This window comes from Oncorhynchus gorbuscha, unplaced genomic scaffold, assembly GCF_021184085.1.
Source record: "Oncorhynchus gorbuscha isolate QuinsamMale2020 ecotype Even-year unplaced genomic scaffold, OgorEven_v1.0 Un_scaffold_1638, whole genome shotgun sequence".
Classification (NCBI taxonomy): Eukaryota; Metazoa; Chordata; class Actinopteri; order Salmoniformes; family Salmonidae; genus Oncorhynchus; species Oncorhynchus gorbuscha.
Window position 1 is genome coordinate 10,720 of NW_025746361.1, and position 27,646 is coordinate 38,365.

General features: G+C 42.5%; 1 protein-coding gene and 1 non-coding gene across 3 annotated transcripts; one reads left to right on the forward strand and one right to left on the reverse strand.

The window, feature by feature from the left end:
- The first annotated feature begins 3,698 nt into the window (after window positions 1-3,698).
- On the forward strand, window positions 3,699-9,988 carry LOC124023573 (thioredoxin-like protein 1). Of its 2 annotated transcripts, XM_046337953.1 has the most exons (8): window positions 3,699-3,898; window positions 4,550-4,646; window positions 4,895-5,068; window positions 6,185-6,307; window positions 6,534-6,603; window positions 7,397-7,569; window positions 9,359-9,462; window positions 9,848-9,988. In XM_046337953.1, the coding sequence occupies exons 1-7, from the start codon at window positions 3,801-3,803 to the stop codon at window positions 9,446-9,448; spliced, it is 825 nt and encodes a 274-aa protein (XP_046193909.1). In that variant the 5' UTR covers window positions 3,699-3,800; the 3' UTR covers window positions 9,449-9,462; window positions 9,848-9,988. The 2 variants fall into 2 exon arrangements, with proteins under 2 accessions (XP_046193909.1, XP_046193910.1); XM_046337954.1 differs by lacking the exons at window positions 9,359-9,462; window positions 9,848-9,988 and adding an exon at window positions 7,683-7,777.
- Window positions 9,989-16,379: 6,391 nt separating this feature from the next.
- On the reverse strand, window positions 16,380-16,455 carry trnat-ugu. Its single transcript has one exon. It is a non-coding gene; the product is annotated as a tRNA-Thr (tRNA).
- Between the last annotated feature and the right edge of the window lie 11,191 nt (window positions 16,456-27,646).

The following is a 27,646-nucleotide window of genomic DNA, read 5'->3' on the forward strand; positions in this document are numbered from 1 at the left end:
AGAAGAGACCAGACATCAATGGTTAAGGATAAACATAAATACTTTCCTGAGAAACGGTACACCTAGGAGAAAAACAATAAAACACTAAGTCTTGAAAACTCACTCGGGAAACAAGCACACACAGTAAACAATTCAAGCATCTGTAAATATAATATATGCCAGTTAGCAGACGCTTTTATCCAAAGCGACTTACAGTCATGTGTGCATACATTCTACGTATGGGTGGTCCCGGGGATCGAACCCACTACCCCTGGCGTTACAAGCGCCATGCTCTACCAACTGAGCTACAGAAGGACCACGGAATGACCACGGAAACCTATTTTAACAGGGACACAATCAATTCAATTTTTATTTGTTTAACACTTTTCTTAGGTTACTACATGATTCCATATCTGTTATTTCATAGTTTTGATGTCTTCACTATTATTCTACAATGTAGAAAATAATAAAAATAAAGGAAAACCTCGAATGAGTAGGTCTGTCCAAACTTTTGACTGGTGCTGTACACACTATATACAGTATACACACTACACTGACACACCCACACAAAAACCCCACACATTCACACACATTACATACACACACACACGCATACTGACAACACAAACACACATTCAAACATTGAGCTGGTACTGGTACGTTCTGTATATAGCTCCACATTGATCTGGTACTAGTACTTTCTGTATATAGCTCCACATTGATCTGGTACTTCCTGTATATAGCTCCACATTAATATAAAAAATATAAAAAATATATATGCCATTTAGCAGACGCTTTTATCCAAAGCGACTTACAGTCATGTGTGCATACATTCTACGTATGGGTGGTCCCGGGGATTGATCTTGTACTTCCTGTACATAGCTGCACATTGATCTGGTACTCCCTGTATATAGCTCCACATTGATCTGGTACTCCCTGTATATAGCTCCACATTGATCTGGTACTTCCTGTATATAACTCCACATTGATCTTGAACTTCCTGTATATAGCTGCACATTGATCTGGTACTTCCTGTATATAGCTCCACATTAATCTGGTACTTCCTGTATATAGCTCCACATTGATCTGGTACTTCCTGTATATAGCTCCACATTGATCTGGTACTGGTACTCCCTGTATATAGCTCCACATTGATATGGTACTTCCTGTATATAGCTCCACATTGATCTGGTACTTCCTGTATATAGCTCCACATTGATCTGGTACTGGTACTCCCTGTATATAGCTCCACATTGATATGGTACTCCCTGTATATAGCTCCACATTGATCTGGTACTGGTACTCCCTGTATATAGCTCCACATTGATCTGGTACTCCCTGTATATAGCTCCACATTGATCTGGTACTTCCTGTATATAGATCCACATTGATCTGGTACTCCCTGTATATAGCTCCACATTGATCTGGTACTTCCTGTATATAGCTCCACATTGATCTGGTACTTCCTGTATATAGCTCCACATTGATCTGGTACTCCCTGTATATAGCTCCACATTGATCTGGTACTCCCTGTATATAGCTCCACATTGATCTGGTACTGGTACTCCCTGTATATAGCTCCACATTGATCTGGTACTTCCTGTATATAGATCCACATTGATCTGGTACTCCCTGTATATAGCTCCACATTGATCTGGTACTTCCTGTATATAGCTCCACATTGATCTGGTACTTCCTGTATATAGCTCCACATTGATCTGGTACTCCCTGTATATAGCTCCACATTGATCTGGTACTTCCTGTATATAGCTCCACATTGATCTGGTACTCCCTGTATATAGCTCCACATTGATCTGGTACTCCCTGTATATAGCTCCACATTGATCTGGTACTGGTACTCCCTGTATATAGCTCCACATTGATCTGGTACTTCCTGTATATAGCTCCACATTGATCTGGTACTTCCTGTATATAGCTCCACATTGATCTGGTACTTCCTGTATATAGCTCCACATTGATCTGGTACTGGTACTCCCTGTATATAGCTCCACATTGATCTGGTACTTCCTGTATATAGCTCCACATTGATCTGGTACTTCCTGTATATAGCTCCACATTGATCTGGTACTCCCTGTATATAGCTCCACATTGATCTGGTAGTCCCTGTATATAGCTCCACGTTGATCTGGTACTCCCTGTATATAGCTCCACATTGATCTGGTACTTCCTGTACATAGCTCCACATTGATCTGGTACTTCCTGTATATAGATCCACATTGATCTGGTACTCCTGTATATAGCTCCACATTGATTTGGTACTCCTGTATATAGCTCCACATTGATCTGGTACTTTTTATTTTATTTTTATTTAACCAGGTAGGCTAGTTGAGAACAAGTTCTCATTTGCAACTGCGACCTGGCCAAGATAAAGCAAAGCAGTGTGAACAGACAACACAGAGTTACACATGGAGTAAACAATTAACAAGTCAATAACACAGTAGAAAAAAAGGGGGAGTCTATATACAATGTGTGCAAAAGGCATGAGGAGGTAGGCGAATAATTACAAATTTTGCAGATTAACACTGGAGTGATAAATGATCAGATGGTCATGTACAGGTAGAGATACTGGTGTGCAAAAGAGCAGAAAAGTAAATAAATAAAAACAGTATGGGGATGAGGTAGGTGAAAATGGGTGGGCTATTTACCGATAGACTATGTACAGCTGCAGCGATCGTTTAGCTGCTCAGATAGCTGATGTTTGAAGTTGGTGAGGGAGATAAAAGTCTCCAACTTCAGCGATTTTTGCAATTCGTTCCAGTCACATGCAGCAGAGTACTGGAACGAAAGGCGGCCAAATGAGGTGTTGGCTTTAGGGATGATCAATGAGATACACCTGCTGGAGTGCGTGCTACGGGTGGGTGTTGCCATCGTGACCAGTGAACTGAGATAAGGCGGAGCTTACCTAGCATGGACTTGTAGATGACCTGGAGCCAGTGGGTCTGGCGACGAATATGTCCTGTATATAGCTCCACATTGATCTGGTACTTCCTGTATATAGCTCCACATTGATCTGGTACTCCTGTATATAGCTCCACATTGATCTGGTACTTCCTGTATATAGCTCCACATTGATCTGGTACTTCCTGTATATAGCTCCACATTGATCTGGTACTTCCTGTATATAGCTCCACATTGATCTGGTACTCCCTGTATATAGCTCCACATTGATCTGGTACTTCCTGTATATAGCTCCACATTGATCTGGTACTTCCTGTATATAGCTCCACATTGATCTGGTACTTCCTGTATATAGCTCCACATTGATCTGGTACTTCCTGTATATAGCTCCACATTGATCTGGTACTTCCTGTATATAGCTCCACATTGATCTGGTACTTCCTGTATATAGCTCCACATTGATCTGGTACTTCCTGTATATAGCTCCATTATGTGTATTATATTCCTCCTGTTGATATTTGTATTATAATTGTTTAACTCTGCATCATTGGGAAGGGCTCATAAGCATTTCAGGGTTCAGTCTCCACCCGTTGTATTCGGGGGTCATGTGACAAATACAATTTAATTTGATTCACGTGAAATAAAAACTTACCTTGGATCATTATTTGTTAAATCTATAGAGAATAAATTCATTATATTTCCTATATTTTGTTTTAGCTGTGGAGTTGACCACGCCCTGCTCGGTTTTCATTGGTTTAATGGCCAACATTCGTCAAGGCGCTTTCAGTAAAGTGTGTGATTCCACAGAAGAGTTGAGTTTGGACAGTGTGTCTGTTGTGTCCTTACACTATTTTGTATATAATCTGTCATAAATAATATACATATTTACAGCTGGTAAAAAAATGGTCGGGGTGAAAGTAATCGGGAATGATTCAGAATTCCAACCTGAACTAGCAGACGCCGGATCAAGGCTTGCGGTAGTGAAGTTCACAATGGCAGGGTAAGGCTTCAAATCTGTTCCCAGGCCTTTGCTTTTTACCAGCTAGCTATGATCTACACTGAAATCAATGATTCACTTTCATTTGTCAATGTATAACTAGATAGTTAGTTCATTTAAAAAAAATAATAATTAAAAAAACGGATTTCACAAATTACATCAGTTGTTTGTAATACTTTAAAAATAGCCATTTTAAAATAACAAATGATAATTTAACTCGGACCACATACCACGCTGTTAGGTAACTATAACGTTAGCTAGATAGATAGCTTAGCCAGCTATGACTTAGCAATAGCAGACTGGCTAAGCTAGCTAGATAACTTTGTTTAACAGCAGTCTGGTACTAGCTAACACATATCTAACAATACAGTCAGATATGTGGGATATAATGTGTGGTAACATAGAGGTTATGTTATCTAGCTAGCCACCTGTCTGGCTAGTGGTTTTTAATAATAGGCATCAACTAGCGAGCCATGAAGAATAATGCTTAGCTAGCTATTGTTTTAGCTACTGCACATGTAAGGCTAACTTTTGCATTTCTGTTTTTTTTTTTAACAGCCTTTGTTAATAGCTAGCTAAGCAACGTTAGCCAATGAACTAAACTTCCGGTTTAGTTGACAATAGCTTCCTATTGAACTCTTCTTCGCTCCCCAGGTGTCGACCCTGTGTCAGGATATCCCCTGCTTTCAACATGTTGAGTAACAAGTACCCTCATGTCATTTTTCTCGAAGTAGATGTACACGTCTGTCAGGTGAGGTTGTTTTTTGTGTTAAGACTTTTATCAATACAGCCTACTGTGTCGTTATCAAAACACCAGGTACTCCAATATGTTGTTGTTGTTGTTGTTGTCGTCATAGGAGACTTGGTCAACAAGAAGTGATGCATAGCCTCGGACGTGTCAACGTCCTCTCATGTTATTCATTGAGCCAATACGGATTGAAGAAGTCTGCTATGTGTGTTGAGACACGGGACTAAGACTTGAATCTCTCTCTCTTTCAGGCAACGGCTGCCGCCAACAACATCTCTGCCACGCCAACGTTTTTGTTTTTCCGTAACAAAGTGCGCGTCGACCTGTATCAGGGTGCAGATGCCTCAGGACTAGAGGAGAAGATCAAGCAGCATGTAGAAAACGACCCTGGAAGCAACGAGGACTCGGACATTCCCAAGGGATATGTGAGTATATAATGAATTGGTATCACTCAGACATTCCCAGGGGATATGTGAGTATAGGGGATATGTGAGTATATAATGAATTGGTATCACTCAGACATTCCCAGGGGATATGTGAGTATAGGGATATGTGAGTATATAATGAATTGATATCACTCAGACATTCCCAGGGGATATGTGAGTATAGGGGATATGTGAGTATATAATGAATTGGTATCACTCAGACATTCCCAAGACGGAAAGATAATCTTTAGAATTAAGATCATAGTTCGTCTATTGCCTAGCAACTAGCTAACTGATCTTTATGTTTTTTTTGGGGGGGAAACTTGCCCTAGGCTAGATATACTTCTGAGTTCTGTCCTTGTCTTCCCAGACCTGGGATGCAAACTCAGAACACCTCTCTGTCTTCCCGAGACAGGATGTGAACTCAGAACCTTTCCCTGTCTTCTCGAGACAGGACGTGAACTCAGAACCCCTCGTTGTCTTTTCGAGACAGGACGTGAACTCAGAACCCCTCGTTGTCTTTTCGAGACAGGACGTGAACTCAGAACCCTCGTTGTCTTTTCGAGACAGGACGTGAACTCAGAACCCCTCGTTGTCTTTTCGAGACAGGACGTGAACTCAGAACCCCTCGTTGTCTTCCCGAGACAGGACGTGAACTCAGAACCCCTCGTTGTCTTCCCGAGACAGGACGTGAACTCAGAACCCCTCGTTGTCTTCCCGAGACAGGACGTGAACTCTGAATCCCTTCCCTGTCTTCCCGAGACAGGACGTGAACTCAGAATCCCTCCCTGTCTTGCACTGTCAATGCTGACTCAGAAAACTTTAGGAATTTCTGTGTCTGTGATGACGGTATCCCAGGACAGATCTCAGGAAGGCAGTAGCAAGGTTTAGCATAAGTCGAAGCTAACCATACGATACATAAGCTCACATTTCAGTAAAGCAGTGTCAACCTTTAGGTGGTGCTTTACGAAGCTACACAAGTAGGTGTGAGAACCTCTTGACTAGAATGAAATCTTTTGTTTTTGTGCTCGCTTGTACCGTGCACTTAACATGGGTTCATCTTGTGTGCGTCCTTTAAAAAAAAAATGTATCTTTGTACTCTGTCTGTGTGTTCAGATGGACCTGATGCCGTTTGTGAACAAAGCCGGCTGTGAGTGTCTAAATGAGAGTGATGAAAGCGGCTTTGAAAACTGCTTAGTCAAGGACGCCACCTACCTGGAGTCTGACTGTGATGAACAGGTGAGTCTGAGGATGTAATTGACGAGACCCAAGTGGAACGCAGCTATTTTTTCCTTCTTAGTGTGGGATGTTACCTTCTATTGATGTCAGCGTGTAAGGTAGAGTAATAGATGTATAGTATCACCCCTCACTGACAGACCAGACTAATAGATGTATAGTATCACCCCTCACTGACAGACCAGACTAATAGATGTATAGTACTAAACTCATATTTTCTCCTTTTCAGCTCCTAATTACTATGTCCTTCAACCAGCCTGTCAAGCTGTTCTCCATGAAGCTCCTGTCCTCTGACTTCGGTGAGTCCTTATTCTTCCTGGTCAGCTCCTAAATGCTGCTCCATTTCCTTGTTTCCTCGTTCCTCTTATTCAGAGGGGCTGGGTTAAATGCAGAAGACACATTTAAGTTGAGGGAATTCAGTTGTACAACGGACTTTTCCCTCTCTGCCTACTTCCTTTTCACCCTCTCTGCCTACTTCCTTTTCTCCCTCTCTGCCTACTTCCTTTCCCCTCTCTGCCTACTTCCTTTCCCCTCTCTGCCTACTTCCTTTCCCCTCTCTGCCTACTTCCTTTTCTCCCTCTCTGCCTACTTTCTTTTCCCCTCTCTGCCTACTTTCTTTTCCCCCTCTGCCTACTTCCCTTTTCCCCTCTGCCTACTTCCCTTTTCCCTCTGCCTACTTCCCTTTGCCCCTCTCTGCCTACTTCCCTTTGCCCCTCTCTGCCTACTTCCTTTTGCCCCTCTCTGCCTAATTCCTTCCCCCTCTCTGCCTAATCCCCCCCCTCTCTGCCTAATCCCCCCTCTCTGCCTACTCCCCCCCCCCCCTCTCTCTCTGCCTACTTCCTTTCCCCCCCCCCTCTGCCTACTTCCTCCCCCCTCTCTGCCTACTTCCCCCCTCCTCTCTGCCTACCCCCTCTCTGCCTACTTCCTTCCCCCCTCTCTGCCTACTTCCTTTCCCCCCTCTGCCTACTTCCTCCCTCCCCCTCTCTGCCTACTCCCCCCTCTCTGCCTACCCCCCTCTCTGCCTACCCCCCTCTCTGCCTACTTCCTTTCCCCTCCCCTCTCTGTCTACTTCCTTTTCTCCCTGTTACACAGCCCAGGCACCAAAGTGTGTGAAGATCTTCATTAACCTTCCTCGCTCCATGGACTTTGACGATGCTGAGCGTAGCGAGGCCACACAGACCCTGGACCTGGCTGAGGAGGACTTCAAGGACGACGGACTGATCCCACTGAGATACGTCAAATTCCAGAATGTCCAGAGCGCCACCGTAAGTCATTTAACACCAACCAATTACCTGCAGGCCTCTCATTTCCTGGTTCTTTCCTTCCCCCTTTTTTTTTCCTGAGGTCACATGATATTGAAACACTGCATGTACCTCAGTTGGTTCCTGTTCTCAAGCTAGAAGAAGAAGGAGGTGTTGTCCAGTTCTGAACTGCAGACAAAGAGGAGGAGGCGACGCCAGAGGACCGACTCCGCCCGATATCTGTCCCCATGAGAATAAAATGTGAAGCAGAACAATGGGAGAGTTTCTGTATGGAGGTCAATGAGCTTTGAACTTGGTCAACATAAAATGTAATTGATTTGATGAAATAAAGTTTGGTAATGTTTAGGTTATGAATTACTGATAGATAGATGCACGTGGTATCCTGGCAACTTTTGAGAAACACTTATTTTATATCAGAGTTGTGTCTGTTGGTCAAATGCGTATCTACTCTCTCATTGGCTAGAATGCTCCCACCTGATCCCGCCTCCTTCTGCCGTTGTAGACTTTTATTCCCATTGCCCATTATCTTGTCAATATAATGTTGTGCCGACATGCATTCCAATTTTTAATTAAGAATTTTTTTCTCAACTCAATTTTTTTCTTCCTAGTTCAATAAATAATGACTTGTGTTAATGTAGAACCATACATCTAGTTGCACAAAATAGTGATGATTTTTTTGTTGTCTCAACCGCAGCCCACTAGGCTACACACAGATGTGATATAATGTAGAATGCATGTTTACAGAAAAGAAAAATCAGATATTTGTTGCTTGATTGGCAACATAAGTTTGAACTAAGACTGCGCGAATTATATCCTTTATGGGCAGTTTCCCAGACAATGGTCCTAGACGAGAAAGCTCTTTCAAAAGTTGGTTTTCTATTGAGCATGCCAGGGCAACACTTAAACTGACCATTATGATGGAGTTGTGTTCCTTTATGATGAAGTTGTGTTCCATTATGATGAAGTTGTGTTCCATTATGATGAAGTTGTGTTCCATTATGATGAAGTTGTGTTCCATTATGATGGAGTTGTGTTCCTTTATGATGGTTGTGTTCCATTATGATGAAGTTGTGTTCCATTATGATGAAGTTGTGTTCCATTATGATGAAGTTGTGTTCCATTATGATGAAGTTGTGTTCCATTATGATGGAGTTGTGTTCCGTTATGATGAAGTTGTGTTCCGTTATGATGGAGTTGTGTTCCATTATGATGAAGTTGTGTTCCATTATGATGAAGTTGTGTTCCTTTATGATGAAGTTGTGTTCCATTATGATGGAGTTGTGTTCCTTTATGATGGAGTTGTGTTCCTTTATGATGGAGTTGTTTTCCATTATTGATGGAGTTGTGTTCCATTATGATGAAGTTGTGTTCCTTTATGATGAAGTTGTGTTCCATTATGATGGAGTTGTGTTCCATTATGATGAAGTTGTGTTCCATTATGATGAAGTTGTGGAGTTGTTTTTCCTTTATGATGGAGTTGTGTTCCATTTGATGATGAATGAAGTTGTGTTCCTTTATGATGAAGTTGTGTTCCTTTATGATGAAGTTGTGTTCCTTTATGATGAAGTTGTGTTCCTTTATGATGAAGTTGTGTTCCTTTATGATGGAGTTGTGTTCCATTATGATGGAGTTGTGTTCCTTTATGATGAAGTTGTGTTCCATTATGATGGAGTTGTGTTCCATGATGGAGTTGATGATGAGTTGTGTTCCTTTATGATGAAGTTGTGTTCCGTTATGATGAAGTTGTGTTCCTTTATGATGAAGTTGTTTCTTCCCCCATGTGTTTTAACAGATGTTTGTGAAGAACAACCAAGGGGATGAAGAGACAACGAAAATCAATTACCTTACTTTTATTGGGACCCTGTACAGGCAACGAACATGAATGACTTCAAACGGGTAAGATCTGCCCCCCCCAAACAGCTATGAGACTATGATGTTGACGGTATTGAATTGTGATTTCTGTATCCTGCATTGGGGATCAGGCCACTCGTCAGATGAGGCCTAACAGTAATGATACAATCATAGCAATATCATTTCAATGGTACATTACATTGATTTCAGCAATTAAATCAGGCTAATGTGGAGATTTAAATTAAATCAACAATGTGCAGTTGTTCCACTATACATGTCAATATGATTTTTTTGTAATTTTCACTTTGTGCTAATAATAATGTTATTTGCTACTGCATACAATGTAGGAGGTTTTTAGTTGATGTCTACTCCTTTGGGACGAGGAGGATTCCTGCACTGTTTACACGCCTGTGTTTTCTATTCAACGCAGGTTGTGGGCAAGAAAGGAGAGAGTCACTGATAAGGAAGAGCGGAGGAGAAGACTGCCCGTATTGCTGCGACGATCTCTCCCAGGACTTAGCCTCTTGTCTGTCTGCCAAAGCTGCCACTGGGAGGGTTAGGGTCTGCTCCATTTTAACACAATACAGACCAACCAATTATGTGTTCCAAATCGCACCCTAATTCCCTTTTTTAAAGTACACTTATTTTTTTGGGGGGGGCTGATATCCATCCTGAAGTCTGGCTTTGATCCAGAGGTGTCAGCGGTCAAAAGTAGTGCATTGTATAGGGAGTCATTTGGGACACACGCATCAACCTAAAGTGTATACGAGTTTGTGCTCCTCTGTTCTGCCGGTGAAATGACCTCGGCGAGGCAACTCGCGCAATTCATTTAAAACAAAAAATTGTAATTCCGACAAACACTGTAAATAAACACAATCCTTTTCAAAGGCACATTGGTATTTAATGTCTCTTGAATTTTTTAGAAAAGTTTAAACAAAAATCTTCCTAACCACTATTCACAAAGATGAGGAAAATGGAGTTCCCAGGGTACGTCATGTTTTCTACTGCTGGAGTTCCTGTTATCGTAAAATAATGCATAGTTCCGGCACCGAAATGTACCAGTCGTCTTCAAGCACTGATCATACCCGTGGACATGCTTATGACTAAGTCTACTGCAAAAAGGGAAGAATCCCAGGTGAAGGAGTTTGACGGTAGCAGCATCTCGAGCACCAACAGGTGCGTGAGTCCACTTCTGAATGGGGACGAGGATGATGTACTGCCATTTTATGACCACATCGTGTCACCAAAGGCTTTGCTATAACGTCTTACACAATCGATGGGCGCCTACCGCACTTCAGAGAGCTCTTGTTTTCCGCTGAACGGTTGATTTCATCAGAAATACGGGCTCTGTTAAATTTGTCCTCTTTCTGAATTTTTGGGGAAACAATATTTGCGAGGTGATTTCAGTTAATTGTGAGTGATTTTTTTTTACAGTAATTCTCTTCAGATTTTGTATAAACATAACATACAGAAATTCCATGATTTTATTTTTGCAATTACACAGGATCTCTTGATAATTAATTAACATTTCTACCGTGGATACAAAAAAAATGATGTTGCTGGGGATATGTTTTAATTTGCATTTAAAAACAAATATTGATATGTTTATTTATATTGTTAAAATTAAAAGTGGTGTTAATTATTCTTTAAGCTGGGACAACACTGTGTTAATTTAACAGAGAATTGTTGACGATGTTACTCCTAATCAAACCAAGATCAAGGCTGCTAGATGACTAAATTAGTTTTTGTTATAAGCTAATTTAGGCCTGTGCATTTATTTTAATTATTGGCACTTTCTGTCTGTTAATTTATGATAAACATAATTTACCATATTGAGAAAAATCCTTATTACTTTTGAAAAATCGATCATCTGCATTGGCAGTTAAGGCCTATTTAAACATGTAAAATAAATCATTTGACCAAATAAAACATTTCTCTGACAAAACGTGTGTGTGTGTGTACTATTCCGATTTGACATTTTGACTGTGATTTATAAATTGAGTGATCTGAAGAGGACAAGTAAGTATCTTATATTATGGAAGGGTTTTCATAATGTAAGTATCTTATATTATGGAAGGGTTTTCATAAATGGTGTCATGACGAAGCTCAGCCGTGGCTGCTGCCTGAAAGACAGGGTGAGAATAAAGCAACCGAAGGTTGTTCCTTCATTACAATCACAGCAACCAGAATGACAGAAAAGAGAGCGTTTACCACCGGCATAATGAACTACTACAAACGTAAACCACTGTGAACTTGAAATTAATTGTTTTTTATTTTTTAAATCAAAAACATCAATGATACCGTTCTAAAATTGTACCGTTTTTAATTGACGCCGGTGGTTTGATTTGATTTCCTGTTTGCTGTTTCTAGCTGCGTGTACGGCGTTAGTCCACGCGTTGGGGGTTATGTTAGAGGCATATCATTCCACTGGCTACGTTTTTAAATACATATTAAAGAAATCCTAATGCACAGCAATATCCTCTTAGAGGTACAACCAGTAAGGACAGAGACATCTATGTTAAAGTGAAATGGCATCCTGCTATTCTCTATATAATAAAAACAGCTTTTGACCAGGGCTCAAATTGAACAATACAGTGAACTCAAAGTATTGGGACAGTCACACATTGTTTTGGTTGTTTTGGCTCTGTACTCCAGCACTTTGGATTTGAAACGATACAATGACTATGAGGTTAAAGTGCAGACTGTCAGCTTTCATTTGAGAGTATTTTCATCCCTATCTGGTGAACCGTTTAGAAATTACACCACTTTTTGTACATAGTCCTTCCATTTTAGGGGACCAAAAATATTGGGACAAATCCATTTGTGTGTTAAAGTAGTGAAAAGTGTAGTATTTGGTCCCATATTCCTACCACTCAATGACTACATTAAGCCTGTGACTCTACAAACTTGTTGGATTAATTTGCTGTTTGTTTTGGTTGTGTTTCACATTATTTTGTGCCCAGTAGAAATGAATGGTAAATAATGTATTGTGTCATTTTGGAGTCACTTTTATTGTAAATAAGAATAGAATTTGTTTCTAAACCACACACTCATTTGTAAATGTGTTTAACTTTCTCACTCACTATTAGTCACAATTCATTCAGGTTTATCCATAATTATGGTAGCATCCACATTTATGTAGAAATGTTGTAACATTCTATTCTTATTTACAATAAAAAAATTCTGCTATTCATACCCACACATGCAGTCAGAGCTGGCCCTAGCTTTTTGGGGGCCCTAAGCAGCCAGAGCTGGCCCTAGCGTTTTGGGGGCCCTAAGAAGCCAGAGCTGGCCCTAGCGTTTTGGGGGTCATAAGCAGCCAGAGCCAGCCCTAGCGTTTTGGGGGCCCTAAGCAGCCAGAGCTGGCCCTAGCGTTTTGGGGGCCCTAAGAAGCCAGAGCTGGCCCTAACGTTTTGGGGGCCCTAGCGTTTTGGGGGCCCTAAGCAGTCAGAGCTGGCCCTAGCGTTTTGGGGGCCCTAGGCAGCCAGAGCTGGCCCTAGCGTTTTGGGGGCCATAAGCAGCCAGAGCCGGCCCTAGCGTTTTGGGGGCCCTAAGCAGTCAGAGCTGGTCCTAGCGTTTTGGGGGCCCTAAGCAGTCAGAGCTGGTCCTAGTGTTTTGGGACCCCTAAAAGCAGCCAAAGCTGGTCCTAGCGTATTGCGGGCCCTAAGCAGCCAGAGCTGGCCCTAGCGTTTTGGGGGCCCTAATTTTGGCGGACCTCCTCTTGACACTGGAGATAAAAAATAAACATTTTTTGTTGTTGTTGTTAATTTCCGGCGATTCTACACATTTTGCCATGGGGCGGAGATTTGCTGTTGTTGTTGCAGTATTGAATATATCTGGGTGACTAACCAAATCAATGGGGATCACCCGGTCAGTAATTCGATTAACTACAAGTTTAGGTAGTTGGCCTCTAGACTAACTGACCCCCGAAAAATAAATGTGCTAATTGCGTGACTGAAGTAAAGGAAAAACTGCTGGTGCACAACTACATTTCAAACTGTCAACAGTAAACTGTATTCATAATGCGGATCTAGGATCAACCACATTTCAAACTGTATTCTACTATTCTAACTGTCAACAGTAAATTGAGACCCTGACTGAATTGACCCACGGGCCCTAACATAAGGCATATAGGGGGCCATTTTAGATGGCAGACAACTGGTGGTCCTGCATCGAAGGCCTGCTTTTAGGATGGTTTAAACCACGGCCTGTATCCATAATGCTGATCTAGGATCAGTTTTCTCTTTAAATCATAATGAATAAGATTATATGGACGGATTGGGAGACCTGATCCTAGATCCTTCTGTAGCTCAGTTGGTAGAGCATGGCGCTTGTAATGCCAGGGTAGTGGGTTCGATCCCCGGGACCACCCATACGTAGAATGTATGCACACATGACTGTAAGTCGCTTTGGAAAAAAGCGTCTGCTAAATGGCATATATTATTATTATTATTAGATCAGCACTCCTACACTGATACGCTTTATGGGTACGGGCCCAGGTCCAGCACCACAGAACGGGGCAGCCACCATCAACCATCTACTAACCTCTAGTGGCCCCCTGATGAGATCCTCAGATGGGGTTGACTCATCTGAAACAGGTTAGTCCGTTTAACCGGCTGCATGATGGGAGTAAACATGTATTTCATCCTGTAGCCATTTAATCAGTGATGTGACAGACCAGATTACTGCATTATGTTTAACTGATGTTATCGACACTGAAATATAACTTTTCCATGTATCCATTTTGTTTTCACCTTTAGACCAGGCCATACCATGCCAGACCAGACCATGCCAGACCATGCCAGACCAGACCAGACCAGACCATGCCAGACCAGACCATGCCAGACCATACCAGGCCATAACCTCAGTAGGCTGCTCATACCATGCCAGACCAGACCATGCCATGCCAGACCAGACCAGACCAGACCAGACCAGACCAGACCAGACCAGACCAGACCAGACCATGCCAGACCATGCCAGACCAGACCAGACCAGACCAGGCCATAACCTCAGTAGGCTGCTCATACCATGCCAGACCAGACCAGACCATGCCAGACCAGACCAGACCAGACCATGCCAGACCTGACCATGCCAGACCAGACCAGGCCATAACCTCAGTAGGCTGCTCATACCATGCCAGACCAGACCATGCCAGACCATGCCAGACCAGACCAGACCAGACCATGCCAGACCTGACCATGCCAGACCAGACCAGGCCATAACCTCAGTAGGCTGCTCATACCATGCCAGACCAGACCAGGCCATAACCTCAGTAGGCTGCTCATACCAGACCAGACCAGACCAGACCATAACCTCAGTAGGCTGCTCATACCAGACCAGACCAGACCATGCCAGACCAGACCAGACCATAACCTCAGTGGCTGCTCATACCAGACCAGACCAGACCATGCCAGACCAGACCATGCCAGACCAGACCAGACCATAACCTCAGTAGGCTGCTCATACCATGCCAGACCAGACCATGCCAGACCAGACCAGACCATAACCTCAGTAGGCTGCTCATACCATGCCAGACCATGCCAGACCAGACCAGACCAGACCAGGCCATAACCTCAGTAGGCTGCTCATACCATACCAGACCAGACCAGACCAGACCAGACCATAACCTCAGTAGGCTGCTCATACCATACCAGACCAGACCAGACCAGACCATAACCTCAGTAAGCTGCTCATACCATGCCATCAGTGTCCTGTCCTGACAGTTGGTGGACTGAGGCCATATGGACATCATGTCCCTTCGATGACTGACTGACTGACGGACGGACGGACGGACGGACGGACGGACTGACTGACTGACTGACGCCACTGTTACTGTAGCTGCGTCACAAATGGCACCCTATTCCTTATGTGAGCCTTGGTCTAAAGTAGTGCACTACGTAGGGAATAGGGTTCCATAGGGCTCTGGTCTAAAGTAGTGCACTACGTAGGGAATAGGGTTCCATAGGGCTCTGGTCTAAAGTAGTGCACTACGTAGGGAATAGGGTTCCATAGGGCTCTGGTCAAAAGTAGTGCACTATAGGGAATAGGGTTCCATAGGGCTCTGGTCAAAGTAGTGCACTATATAGGGAATAGGGTTCTATACGGCTCTGGTCTAAAGTAGTGCACTACGTAGGGAATAGGGTTCCATAGGGCTCTGGTCAAAAGTAGTGCACTATGTAGGGAATAGGGTTATAGGGCTCTGGTCTAAAGTAGTGCACTACGTAGGGAATAGGGTTCCATAGGGCTCTGGTCAAAATAGTGCACTACGTAGGGAATAGGGTTCCATAGGGCTCTGGTCAAAAGTAGTGCACTACGTAGGGAATAGGGTTCCATAGGGCTCTGGTCAAAATAGTGCACTACGTAGGGAATAGGGTTCCATAGGGCTCTGGTCAAAAGTAGTGCACTATGTAGGGAATAGGGTTCCATAGGGCTCTGGTCAAAAGTAGTGCACTATGTAGGGAATAGGGTTCTATAGGGCTCTGGTCTAAAGTAGTGCACTACGTAGGGAATAGGGTTCCATAGGGCTCTGGTCAAAAGTAGTGCACTATGTAGGGAATAGGGTTCCATAGGGCTCTGGTCAAAAGTAGTGCACTATGTAGGGAATAGGGTTCCATAGGGCTCTGGTCTAAAGTAGTGCACTACGTAGGGAATAGGGTTCCATAGGGCTCTGGTCAAAAGTAGTGCACTATATAGGGAATAGGGTTCCATAGGGCTCTGGTCAAAATAGTGCACTACGTAGGGAATAGGGTTCCATAGGGCTCTGGTCAAAAGTAGTGCACTACGTAGGGAATAGGGTTCCATAGGGCTCTGGTCTAAAGTAGTGCACTACGTAGGGAATAGGGTTCCATAGGGCTCTGGTCAAAAGTAGTGCACTATGTAATATATAAATAATAATATATGCCATTTAGCAGACGCTTTTATCCAAAGCGACTTACAGTCATGTGTGCATACATTCTACGTATGGGTGGTCCCGGGGATTGAACCCACTTCCTTGGCGTTACAAGCGCCATGCTCTACCAACTGAGCTACAGGACCACCATTGGTGGGGCTCTGGTCAAAAGTAGTGCACCTATGTAGGGAATAGGGTGTCATTTTGGGACACGGCCTGTTACAACACCATTGAACCAGTCTGCTCTCTGAGAGGAGAGGGAAACCAGATCAGAGCAGCAGTCTGCTACAATATCTGTCATCTGTTCTAATGTGTTGTTCTTTTTGTTTTACACAGTATCACTGTGCTTTTTGGGGGGTTTCCGTTTGGTTTTGTGTTTATTGTCTATCTTTTTGTTGTTGTATTTTGGCCTATTTAATTGTTAGCTATGTGTGTAAAGTGTATTGGACTGCAATATGCCAGCCTACCCAGCTAGCGTATAACGTTCTGAGAACCATACGTTTGGTAGAGCTGGCTGGTTGTCCTAATGGTTATTATCAACCTTCCCACCAGTGATGCAGGACAGTTTGATTGGCTCTGGAACTTTCCCAGCAACTTTAAAGGAAATGGACAAAATAAAGTTATTTCATTAGTTTAACAGAACGTTTCCTAAACATTCAAAAACGGTTACATTTATTATATAATATATAATTTATAATGTTTTAGTTCTCCAACTGGTTTGACATTTAGGAATGTTCAGCGAACGTTACGAAACAGCAGTGTGAATTTTCAGTATTTCAACATTTTTATTTTATTTTATTTCACCTTTATTTATAAACCAGGTAGGTTAGTTCGGAACAAGTTCTCATTTGCAACTGCGACCTGGCCAAGATAAAGCAAAACAGTGTGAACAGACAGCAACACAGAGTTACACATACACAACAATTAACAAATCAATAACACAGTAGAAAAAAAGAGAGTCTATATACAATGTGTGCAAAAGGCATGAGGAGGTAGGCGAATAATTACAATTTAGCAGATTAACACTGGAGTGATAAATGATCAGATGTGCAGGTAGAGATACTGGTGTGCAAAAGAGCAGAAAAGTAAATAAATAAAAACAATATGGGGATGAGGTAGGTAAAGGTGGGCTATTTACCGATGGACTATGTACAGCTGCAGCAATTTGTTAGCTGCTCAGATAGTAGATGTTTAAAGTTGGTGAGGGAGATAAAAGTCTCTAACTTCAGCGATTGTTGCAATTTGTTCCAGTCACAGGCAGCAGAGAACTGGAACGAAAGGCGGCCAAATGAGGTGTTGGCTACATAACGTTTCCTAAAGGCAGATGGCCAGTCACATATGGGCTAACACAAAAATTCTGTATATATATATATTTTTTTTAATTATTCCTTTTAAGCTACTGAATTTATCAACACTAAATATAACAATTATATTATTAATAATACATTCTTTTAAAAATACAAAAAAACAATGGCAATGCTAGCTATTCTCTCTTGGAATTTGAGAGGCCTTAACAGTCCTATTAAACCTTCCAGCTGTCTTGATATCCTAGCAAGAAGAACCTCAGACACTACACTGAAGTATGTGTGGGGTCTCCACTCATCTCACTTCAGTCTCGGTGGACCCCACTCTCTCCATGTAGAGTCCAAGCAGCCAACTATATTTTTCATTTAATTCACAAGGTAATACAACACGGACCACAGTACTTAAGTGTCAGTCTTTCTCCAATGTACAAAAAAACAAAAATATAAACGCAAATGTTTGTGAGTTGCAGTTCAGTCAATTAAATCCCTAATCTATGGATTTCACGTGACTGGGCAGGGGCGTAGCCATGGATGGACCTGGGAGGGCATAGGGGAGTCAGGCGCAGCCAATCAGAATGAGTTTTCCCCCCCAAAAAAGGGCTTTATTACCGACAGTAATATTCCGAATTTTCATCAGCTGTCCGGGTGGCTGGTCTCAGACGATCCCCTAGATGTAGAAGTCGGATGTGGAGGTCCTGGGCTGGCGTGGTTACACCTGGTCTGCGATTGTGAGGCCTGTTGGACATAAGGGCAAATTCTCTAAAATGGCATTGGAGGTGGCTTATGTTAGAGAAATGAACATTCAATTCTCTGGCAACAGCTCTGGTGGACATTTTTGCAATCAACATGTCAATTGAACGCTCCCTCAAAAGTTGAGTCAACGGGAAGTGTGACAAAACCACACATCTTAGAGTGACCTTTTATTGTCAGTCTGCCAGGTCTGAGGTGGGTGCCTTTCCTGTGTGGGACTCCCTGCCACATTTAACGCAGCCCAGTTAACCTCGGTCTCCCCGGGAGCAATAAGCAAGTGGAGTTGGCATCCCATCCTCATCGCCAAATTGTGGTGTTAATTCTAACCAAAAGGAGAGAGACTGTATTCTTCAAAACCACTTTATTATAAGAAAATTGAAGCAGTCAACTATGCACTTCAACAGTTGTGCAGTTAAGGCCCAACGAACAGTGTTGGTTCTCAGCTTTTATAGAGAAGCACATCCCTTTTGTATACATGGCAAAGAGCAGATAGTATGTAAAAGGTCATTAATTGTCTGTGTAGATTTAAGATAGCACGCGTTTGATTTGCCTGATGGTCTCAACCATCTAACTGCATTCACAACAGCAAAACGTTATATAATGTGCTCCTTTCTGCAAGTTTCCATACATGTCTGATCCTGATCCTCCTTCTCCGGCGTACGACGTCGCCAGAGTACTAGCCACCGGTCCTGAGATTCATCGTTACGCACACCTGGTACTCATCATTACGCGTACCTGTAAATCATTATGAATCACACCTGATCTCCCTTACCTTCATCATTTCCTCCCCTTTACATGTCACTCTCCCATGTTCACTCACCAGTTGGTTTTGTTCTTGTGTATCGACGTACTGCCTTCTGTTAGTGTCGTGTTCTTGGTTTTTGTTGTTTTATTACAACGTTTCACCTGCTTCCAACTCACCGCCCCCGTCCATTACAACATGTGACTTCCAGTAGAAAGTAAATCCACGGGATGTCACATGATGCGGTTGCACCAAGCGGATCTTAGCTATACGCCCAGTCTCCGGCGTTGAGTTGTTGTCGGCATGGCAACCCTCCTTATGACTAAGTCACACAGAGATATGTTTGTATCAGGTTAGAAAAAACACTAGCATATAACAAGAGACTATTCTTTAAGCTGTATAACACAGGATAGCGTGACTAATTATGTAATTTTCCACGACAGTAGGCTCAGGATTTCTGGGTCTTTATGTTTTTGGTTGGATAGGTTTCTCACTTTCTTTTCTTAGTTTTTTTTTACATTCTTCATCAAACTATTTATCATTGTTGTTAATTTTCTTCCGTTTTCTGCTTGAAATGTTTAGATTTGATAGGGAAGCTGAGAGGTCAAATATACTGTTGAGGTTTTCTACTGCCAAGTTTACACCTTCACTATTACAGTTGAACGTTTTGTCCAATAAATTGCCTGAAAGGGATTGACTTTGTTGTTGCCTAATTGTTTTTTGGTAGGTTTCCACACTACGTTCCTTCCATCTATATCATTTCTTAATATTATTTCAGTTCCTTTGGCTTTGATGCCTCATGATTAAGTATTGCTCTGTTCAAGTACACTGTGATTTTGCTGTGGTCTGATAGGGGTGTCAGTGGGCTGACTGTGAACGCTCTGAGAGACTCTTGGTGGAGGTCAGTGGGCTGACTGTGAACGCTCTGAGAGACTCTGGGTTGAGGTCAGTGGACTGACTGTGAACGCTCTGAGAGACTCTGGGTTGAGGTCAGTGGACTGACTGTGAACGCTCTGAGAGACTCTGGGTTGAGGTCAGTGGGCTGACTGTGAACGCTCTGAGAGACTCTGGGTTGAGGTCTGAGAGACTCTGGGTTGAGGTCAGTGGGCTGACTGAACGCTCTGAGAGACTCTGGGTTGAGGTCAGTGGGCTGACTGTGAACGCTCTGAGAGACTCTGGGTTGAGGTCAGTGGGCTGACTGTGGACACAGAGACTCTGGGTTGAGGTCAGTGGGCTGACTGTGAACGCTCTGAGAGACTCTGGGTTGAGGTCTGTGGACTGACTGTGAACGCTCTGAGAGACTCTGGGTTGAGGTTAATAATAAAGTAGTCTACAGTACTACTGCCAAGAGATGAGTTATTGTGTACCTGCCATAGGAGTCCCCTCGAAGCCTACCATTGACTATGTACAGACCCAGGATGTAACAGAGCTATAGGTGTACCTACCATAGGAGTCCCCTTGAAGCCTACCATTGACTATGTACATACCCAGGATGTAACAGAGCTATAGGTGTACCTACCATAGGAGTCCCCTCGAAGCCTACCATTGACTATGTACAGACCCAGGATGTAACAGAGCTATAGGTGTACCTACCATAGGAGTCCCCTCGAAGCCTACCATTGACTATGTACAGACCCAGGATGTAACAGAGCTATAGGTGTACCTACCATAGGAGTCCCCTCGAAGCCTACCATTGACTATGTACATACCCAGCGTGCGACAGAGCTGCAGGAGTTGTGACCTGTTTATGTTGGTTATGTTGTCGTAGTTGTGCCTAGGGGGGCATATGGGAAGGGAATGTTGTCACCTCCAGGCAGGTGTTTGTCCCCCTGTGTGCTGAGGGTGTCAGGTTCTTGTCCGGTTCTGGCATTTAGGTCGCCACAGACTAGTACATGTCCCTGGGCCTGGAAATGATTGATTTCCCCCTCCAGGATGGAGAAGCTATCTTCATTAAAGTATGGGGATTCTAGTGGGGGTATATAGGTAGCACACAGGAGGACTTTTTTCTCTGTTAAGATCATTTCCTTTTGAATTTCTAGCCAAATGTTCCTGTTTTGATTAATTTAATGGAGTGAGTTAGGTCTGCTCTATACCAAATTAGCATAACCACTGAGTCTCTTCCCTGTTTCACATCTGGTAGTGTGGTGGATGGGACTACCAGCTCTCTGTAACCTAGAGGGCAACCAGTGGGTCCGTCTCCTCTATACCACCCACCTGGTAGTTTGGTGGATGGGACTACCAGCTCTCTGTAACCTAGAGGGCAACCAGTGGGTCCGTCTCCACTATACCAGGTTTCTTGCAGGATGACATTGTCTGTATTACCGATTTCTTTTTGTGAAGCCCAGGTTCCTGCTCTTTAGGCCAAAGGCAGATGACCTCAGGCCTTGGATATTCCAGGATGAGATAGTGAAGGCTTTGTGTTCCACAAAGTGTCCAAATGTTGCTGTTCGTGTGGTTTGGCCTCAGACCAGTAAGTGTGAGCAAAGCCTGTTGAGCATCTGGTACTCACTCCTCCAGTTATCTTTCTGCCTGGAACCCCCATCAGACCCCTGGAGATACAAAGGGGGGTATTGTTTTATTCATGCATGTTTGGTATCAAACACACACAAAAAAGATATGGGAGCAGAGACACGTGGTTAATATTAAGATGGATTTAGGCACCTGATAATAGTTCTGTTATAATCTCCACCCGGCACAGCCAGAAGAGGACTGGCCACCCCACATAGCCTTGTTCCTCTCTACCCGGCACAGCCAGAAGAGGACTGGCCACCCCACATATCCTTGTTCCTCTCTACCCGGCACAGCCAGAAGAGGACTGGCCACCCCACATAGCCTTGTTCCTCTCTAGGTTTCTTCCTAGGTTTGGCCTTTCTAGGGAGTTTTTCCAAGCCACTGTGCTTCTACACCTGCATTGCTTGCTGTTTGGGGTTTTAGGCTGGGTTTCTGTACAGTACTTTGAGATATCAGCTGATGTAGGAAGGGCTTTATAAATACATTTGATTTGATTTGAGAAGTGCATTAGCTACACCAACATTAGCTACACCAACATTAGCTACACCAACATTAGCTACACCAACATTAGCTACAGCCAACATTAGCTACACCAACATTAGCTACACCAACATTAGCTACAGCCAACATTAGCTACACCAACATTAGCTACACCAACATGAGCTACACCAACATTAGCTACACCAACATTAGCTACACCAACATGCTTTTAAAATCTGCTCTTGTGGATCTAAACTATCATATTACCGGCAGCAGGGAGGGGGTCATTACGTACGTACCTCTGAGAGGATACTAGGGAAGTGGGTTCAATCCCCGGGACCACCCATACGTAGAATGTATGCACACATGACTGTAAGTCGCTTTGGATAAAAGCGTCTGCTAAATGGCATATATTATTATTATTATTATTATTATACTACAGCTTCATTCACTTCAGCTTCATTCACTACAGCTTCTTTCACCATTATAAAATAACAATAATGTTATAATTTAGCCCAAACAACTACCTCTTTCCCTACTGTATTTATTTATTTATTTTGCTCCTTTGCACCCCATTATTTGTATTTCTACTTTGCACATTCTTCCATTGCAAATCTACCATTCCAGTGTTTTACTTGCTATATTGTATTTACTCTGCCACCATGGCATTTTTTGCCTTTACCTCCCTTCTCACCTGATTTGCTCACATTGTATATAGACTTGTTTATACTGTATTATTGACTGTATGTTTGTTTTATTCCATGTGTAACTCTGTGTCGTTGTATCTGTCGAACTGCTTTGCTTTATCTTGGCCAGGTCGCAATTGTAAATGAGAACTTGTTCTCAACTTGCCTACCTGGTTAAATAAAGGTGAAATAAATAAATAAATAAAATGTTGGTGAAATCAAATTTGATTTGATTTGATTTGACAATATTGATAATATTTATTTATTTATTTATTTATTATAATATGCAGGAACGGTGCATTTTAAACTAGTCACTCGTGTGTAAACGCAAATCTGGACACGAGATTGATGTTTTTAGACATCATGTATTTATGAGGCAATCTTTTTTCATCTACAGTAAACATACATTATTGTTATTATTATTATTGTTAAATGACAGAGACATTACATCTGTGAGATTTAAGGAATAATTATCTCCTTGATGAAATTTGACACAGTGTACATCTGGTCTCTTTCTGTCTAAGGCTAGCCTCAGACACGGTACACCAGGCTTTGAATTGGAAGGATGTCCTCGCGAGACTAGCCTCAGACACGGCACACCAGGATTTGAATTGGAAGGATGTCCTCGCGAGACTAGCCTCATAATTGCCAGCCCAGTAATTACTTGTAACAGACTGATTACAGCCAAGCAGAGAACCACTCATGTAAGCTCACGGGATCAGGTGGCTTGCAAGGCTTGATCTACCCTGAGGGAGATGCAGGTGACCTTGAGCTGAAAGGCAGGGTCCCCCTACTGTAACTACAGTATCTATATAATGGCCCCCATACTGTAACTACAGTATCTATATAATGGCCCCCTACTGTAAATACAGTATCTATATAATGGTCCCCCTACTGTAAATACAGTATCTATATAATGGTCCCCCTACTGTAAATACAGTATCTATATAATGGCCCCCCTTACTGTAAATACAGTATCTATATAATGCCCCCCCATACTGGAAATACAGTATCTATATAATGGTCCCCCTACTGTAACTACAGTATCTATATAATGGCACTCATACTGTAAATACAGTATCTACATAATGGCCCCCATACTGTAAATACAGTATCTATATAATGGTCCCCCTACTGTAAATACAGTATCTATATAATGGTCCCCCTACTGTAACTACAGTATCTATATAATGGTCCCCCTACTGTAAATACAGTATCTATATAATGGTCCCCTACTGTAAATACAGTATCTATATAATGGTCCCCCTACTGTAAATACAGTATCTATATAATGGTCCCCCTACTGTAACTACAGTATCTATATAATGGTCCCCCTACTGTAAATACAGTATCTATATAATGGTCCCCCTACTGTAAATACAGTATCTATATAATGGTCCCCCTACTGTAAATACAGTATCTACATAATGCCCCCCACTGTAAATACAGTATTTATATAATGGCCCCCCTACTGTAAATACAGTATTTATATAATTATAATACAGTAGGGGGACAATATTATTTTTTATTTTTTTTCACCTTTATTTAACCAGGTAAGCCAGTTGAGAACAAGTTCTCATTTACAACTGTGACCTGGCCAAGATAAAGCACAGCAGTGTGACAAAAACAACAACACAGAGTTACACATAAACACATGTACAGTCAATAACACAATAGATAAATCTATGTACAGTATGTAGAAGAGTAGGCCATAGAGAATAAATAATTACAATTTAGCATTAACACTGTGGTGATGGATGTGCAGATGATGATGTGCAAGTAGAGATACTGGGGGGGAAATGAGCAAGAGGGTAAGTAACAATATGGGGATGAGGTAGTTGGGTGTACTATTTACAGATTGGCTGTGTACAGGTACAGTGATCAGTAAGCTACTCTGACAGCTGATGCTTAAAGTTAGAGAGGGAGATTTCAGACTCCAGCTTCAGTCTTTTTTACAATTCGTTCCAGTCATTAGCAGCAGAGAACTGGAAGGAAAGGCGACCAAAGGAAGTGTTGGCTTTTGGGATGACCAGTGAAATATACCTGCTGGAGTGCGTGCTACGGGTGGGTGTTGCTATGGTGACCAGTGAAATATACCTGCTGGAGCGCGTGCTATGGGTGGGTGTTGCTATGGTGACCAGTGAGCTCAGATAAGGCGGAGCTTTACCTAAAGACTTATAGATGACCTAGAGCCAGTGGGTTTGGCAACGAATATGTAGTGAGGGCCAGCCAACAAGAGCATACAGGTCGCAGTGGTGCGAACCAGCAACACAATGAAAATTAGCGCGCGCTAACTAGCTAGGCATTTCACTTCGGTTACACAAGCCTCATCTCGGGAGTTGATAAGCTTGAAGTCATAAACAGCGCAATGCCTGATGCACAACGAAGAGCTGCTGTCAAAACGCACGAAAGTGCTGTTTGAATGAATGTTTACGCGCCTGCTTCTGCCTACCACCGCTCAGTCAGATACTTAGATACTTGTATGCTTGTATGCTCAGTCAGATAATATGCAACACAGGACACGCTAGATAATATCTAGTAATATCATCAACCATGTGTAGTTAACTAGTGATTATGATTGATTGTTTTTTATAAGATAAGTTTAATGCTAGCTAGCTACTTACCTTGGCTTACCGCGTAACAGGCAGTCTCCTTGTGGAGTGCAATGAGAGAGAGGCAGGTCGTTATTGCGTTGGACTCATTAACTGTAAGGTTTCAAGATTGGATCCCCCGAGCCGACAAGGTGCAAATCTGTCGTTCTGCCCCTGAACGAGGCAGTTAACCCACTGTTCCTAGGCCGTCATTTAAAATAAGAATTTGTTCTTAACTGACTCGCCTAGTTAAATAAAGGTCTAAAAAAATATTTGGGTTTAAATCGGCAAATCAGCACCCAAAATATACCAATTTCCGATTGTTATGAAAACTTGAAATCGGCCCCAATTAATAGGCCATTCCGATTCATCGGTCGACCTCTAGCTGAGCAGATATTCTGACTTTATACACTGAAATCTTTGTGAGAGGTAGTTAGCAAGCCAGGCCAAGGACCCCTCAGAGACACCAATACTCCTTAGCCGCCTGACAAGAATGGAATCGTCGACCACATCAAAAGCCAATGGTGACATCATTGAGGACCTTTAAAAGGGTGCAGTGACACATCCATAACCTGAGCAGAAACCAGATTGCAATACACGAGAGAATACTACCGAGAGATATCAAGAAAGTCAGTCAGTTGATTATTGACAAGTTTTTTTCCGAACACTTATGTGCATACTGTTACCGTTTATAAAGGTAATGTAATACCGTGCTAAATCATTAAAATGTTTTAAAAAATTGGACTACTTCACTCAGTTTTGTCATTCAGAATGGAGAAAGTCCATTAAAAAACATTTAGCATTCATCTGTTTTAATCTTTAGGGTCATGCACTATTCATAAAACAAACAACTTTTATCTTATCAGAAACATACAATACTGTAAAATATATATATATACATATATTGTAATATTACATTTTGGCCATATCGCCCAGACCTAGAGTGGATGGGGGCGGCAGGGTAGCCTAGTGGTTAGTGTGTAGAGGCGGCAGGTAGCCTAGTGGTTAGAGTGTAGAGGCGGCAGGTAGACTAGTGGTTAGAGTGTAGAGGCGGCAGGTTGCCTAGTGGTTAGAGTGTAGAGGCGGTAGGTAGCCTAATGGTTAGAGTGTAGAGGCGGAAGGTAGCCTAGTGGTTAGAGTGTAGAGGCGGCAGGTAGCCTAGTGGTTCTAGTGTAGAGGTGGCAGGGTAGCCTAGTGGTTAGAACGGAAGGTTGCAAGTTCAAATCCCCCGAGCTGACAAGGTGCAAATCTGTCGTTCTTCCCCTGAACAAGCAGTTAACCCACTGTTCCCCGGTAGGCTGTCATTGGAAATAAGAATTTGTTCTTAACTGACTTGTCTAGTTAAATAAAGGTTAAAAAAAAGTGTGGACACATTGTCAACCTCAAAAATGTCTGGACACACATGAGTGATTAACCCTGACCCAGGCACCAGCCGCTTTCCCTATTCCATTCCTCTCCACAGGAACTTCAGTTGGAATCTCTATTAATGATTTAGGAACATTATAAATGGTTTAGTGAGAAGCAGGAAGTGACCCCCCCGAGGACCAGCTTGTAACAGGCTGGATGGGTTTCAAACAACAGAACAAACAGATGTCTCGTTGTTGCATTAAACAAAAGAACACTCTTCTGTGCCTTGGTGCAGACTACCCATCAGTACAAGGTTTGGAGATGACCCTACATACATTATTATTATTATTATACAGTGTTACATGAGTTTAAATATTCACAAAAGGGGGATGATAAGTGGATTCATTGAGGCATTTATTTTATTTGGCAAAACAAAAGCTACAAATCACCAAAATGCCTCTCTTACATAATGCTATTTACATGCAACAGATTCTCATAAACTGATACCAATTTGCGTTCTGACTATAAAAATCATCCTTCCTCTGTGCTTTGTGAACACCAGTGGTATAACTTTATTTTACTATAACATAAACATAAATATATATTTATGGACAGCATTTGAGTGAGATTCAGCTGAGGTAAAATGATGTTGTTTGGGAAAACCACTCTCAGTAGGTAGGTACAGTACTGCAACCTATGAAAGAAAATCTGCATCCCAAATGACACGCTAGTCCCTATATAGTACACTACTTCTCTATAGGAATCTGGTCCAAAGTAGTGCACTGCTTCTCTATAGGGCTCTGGTCCAAAGTAGTGCACTACTTCTCTATAGGGCTCTGGTCCAAAGTAGTGCACTACTTCTCTATAGGGCTCTGGTCCAAAGTAGTGCACTACTTCTCTATAGGGCTCTGGTCCAAAGTAGTGCACTA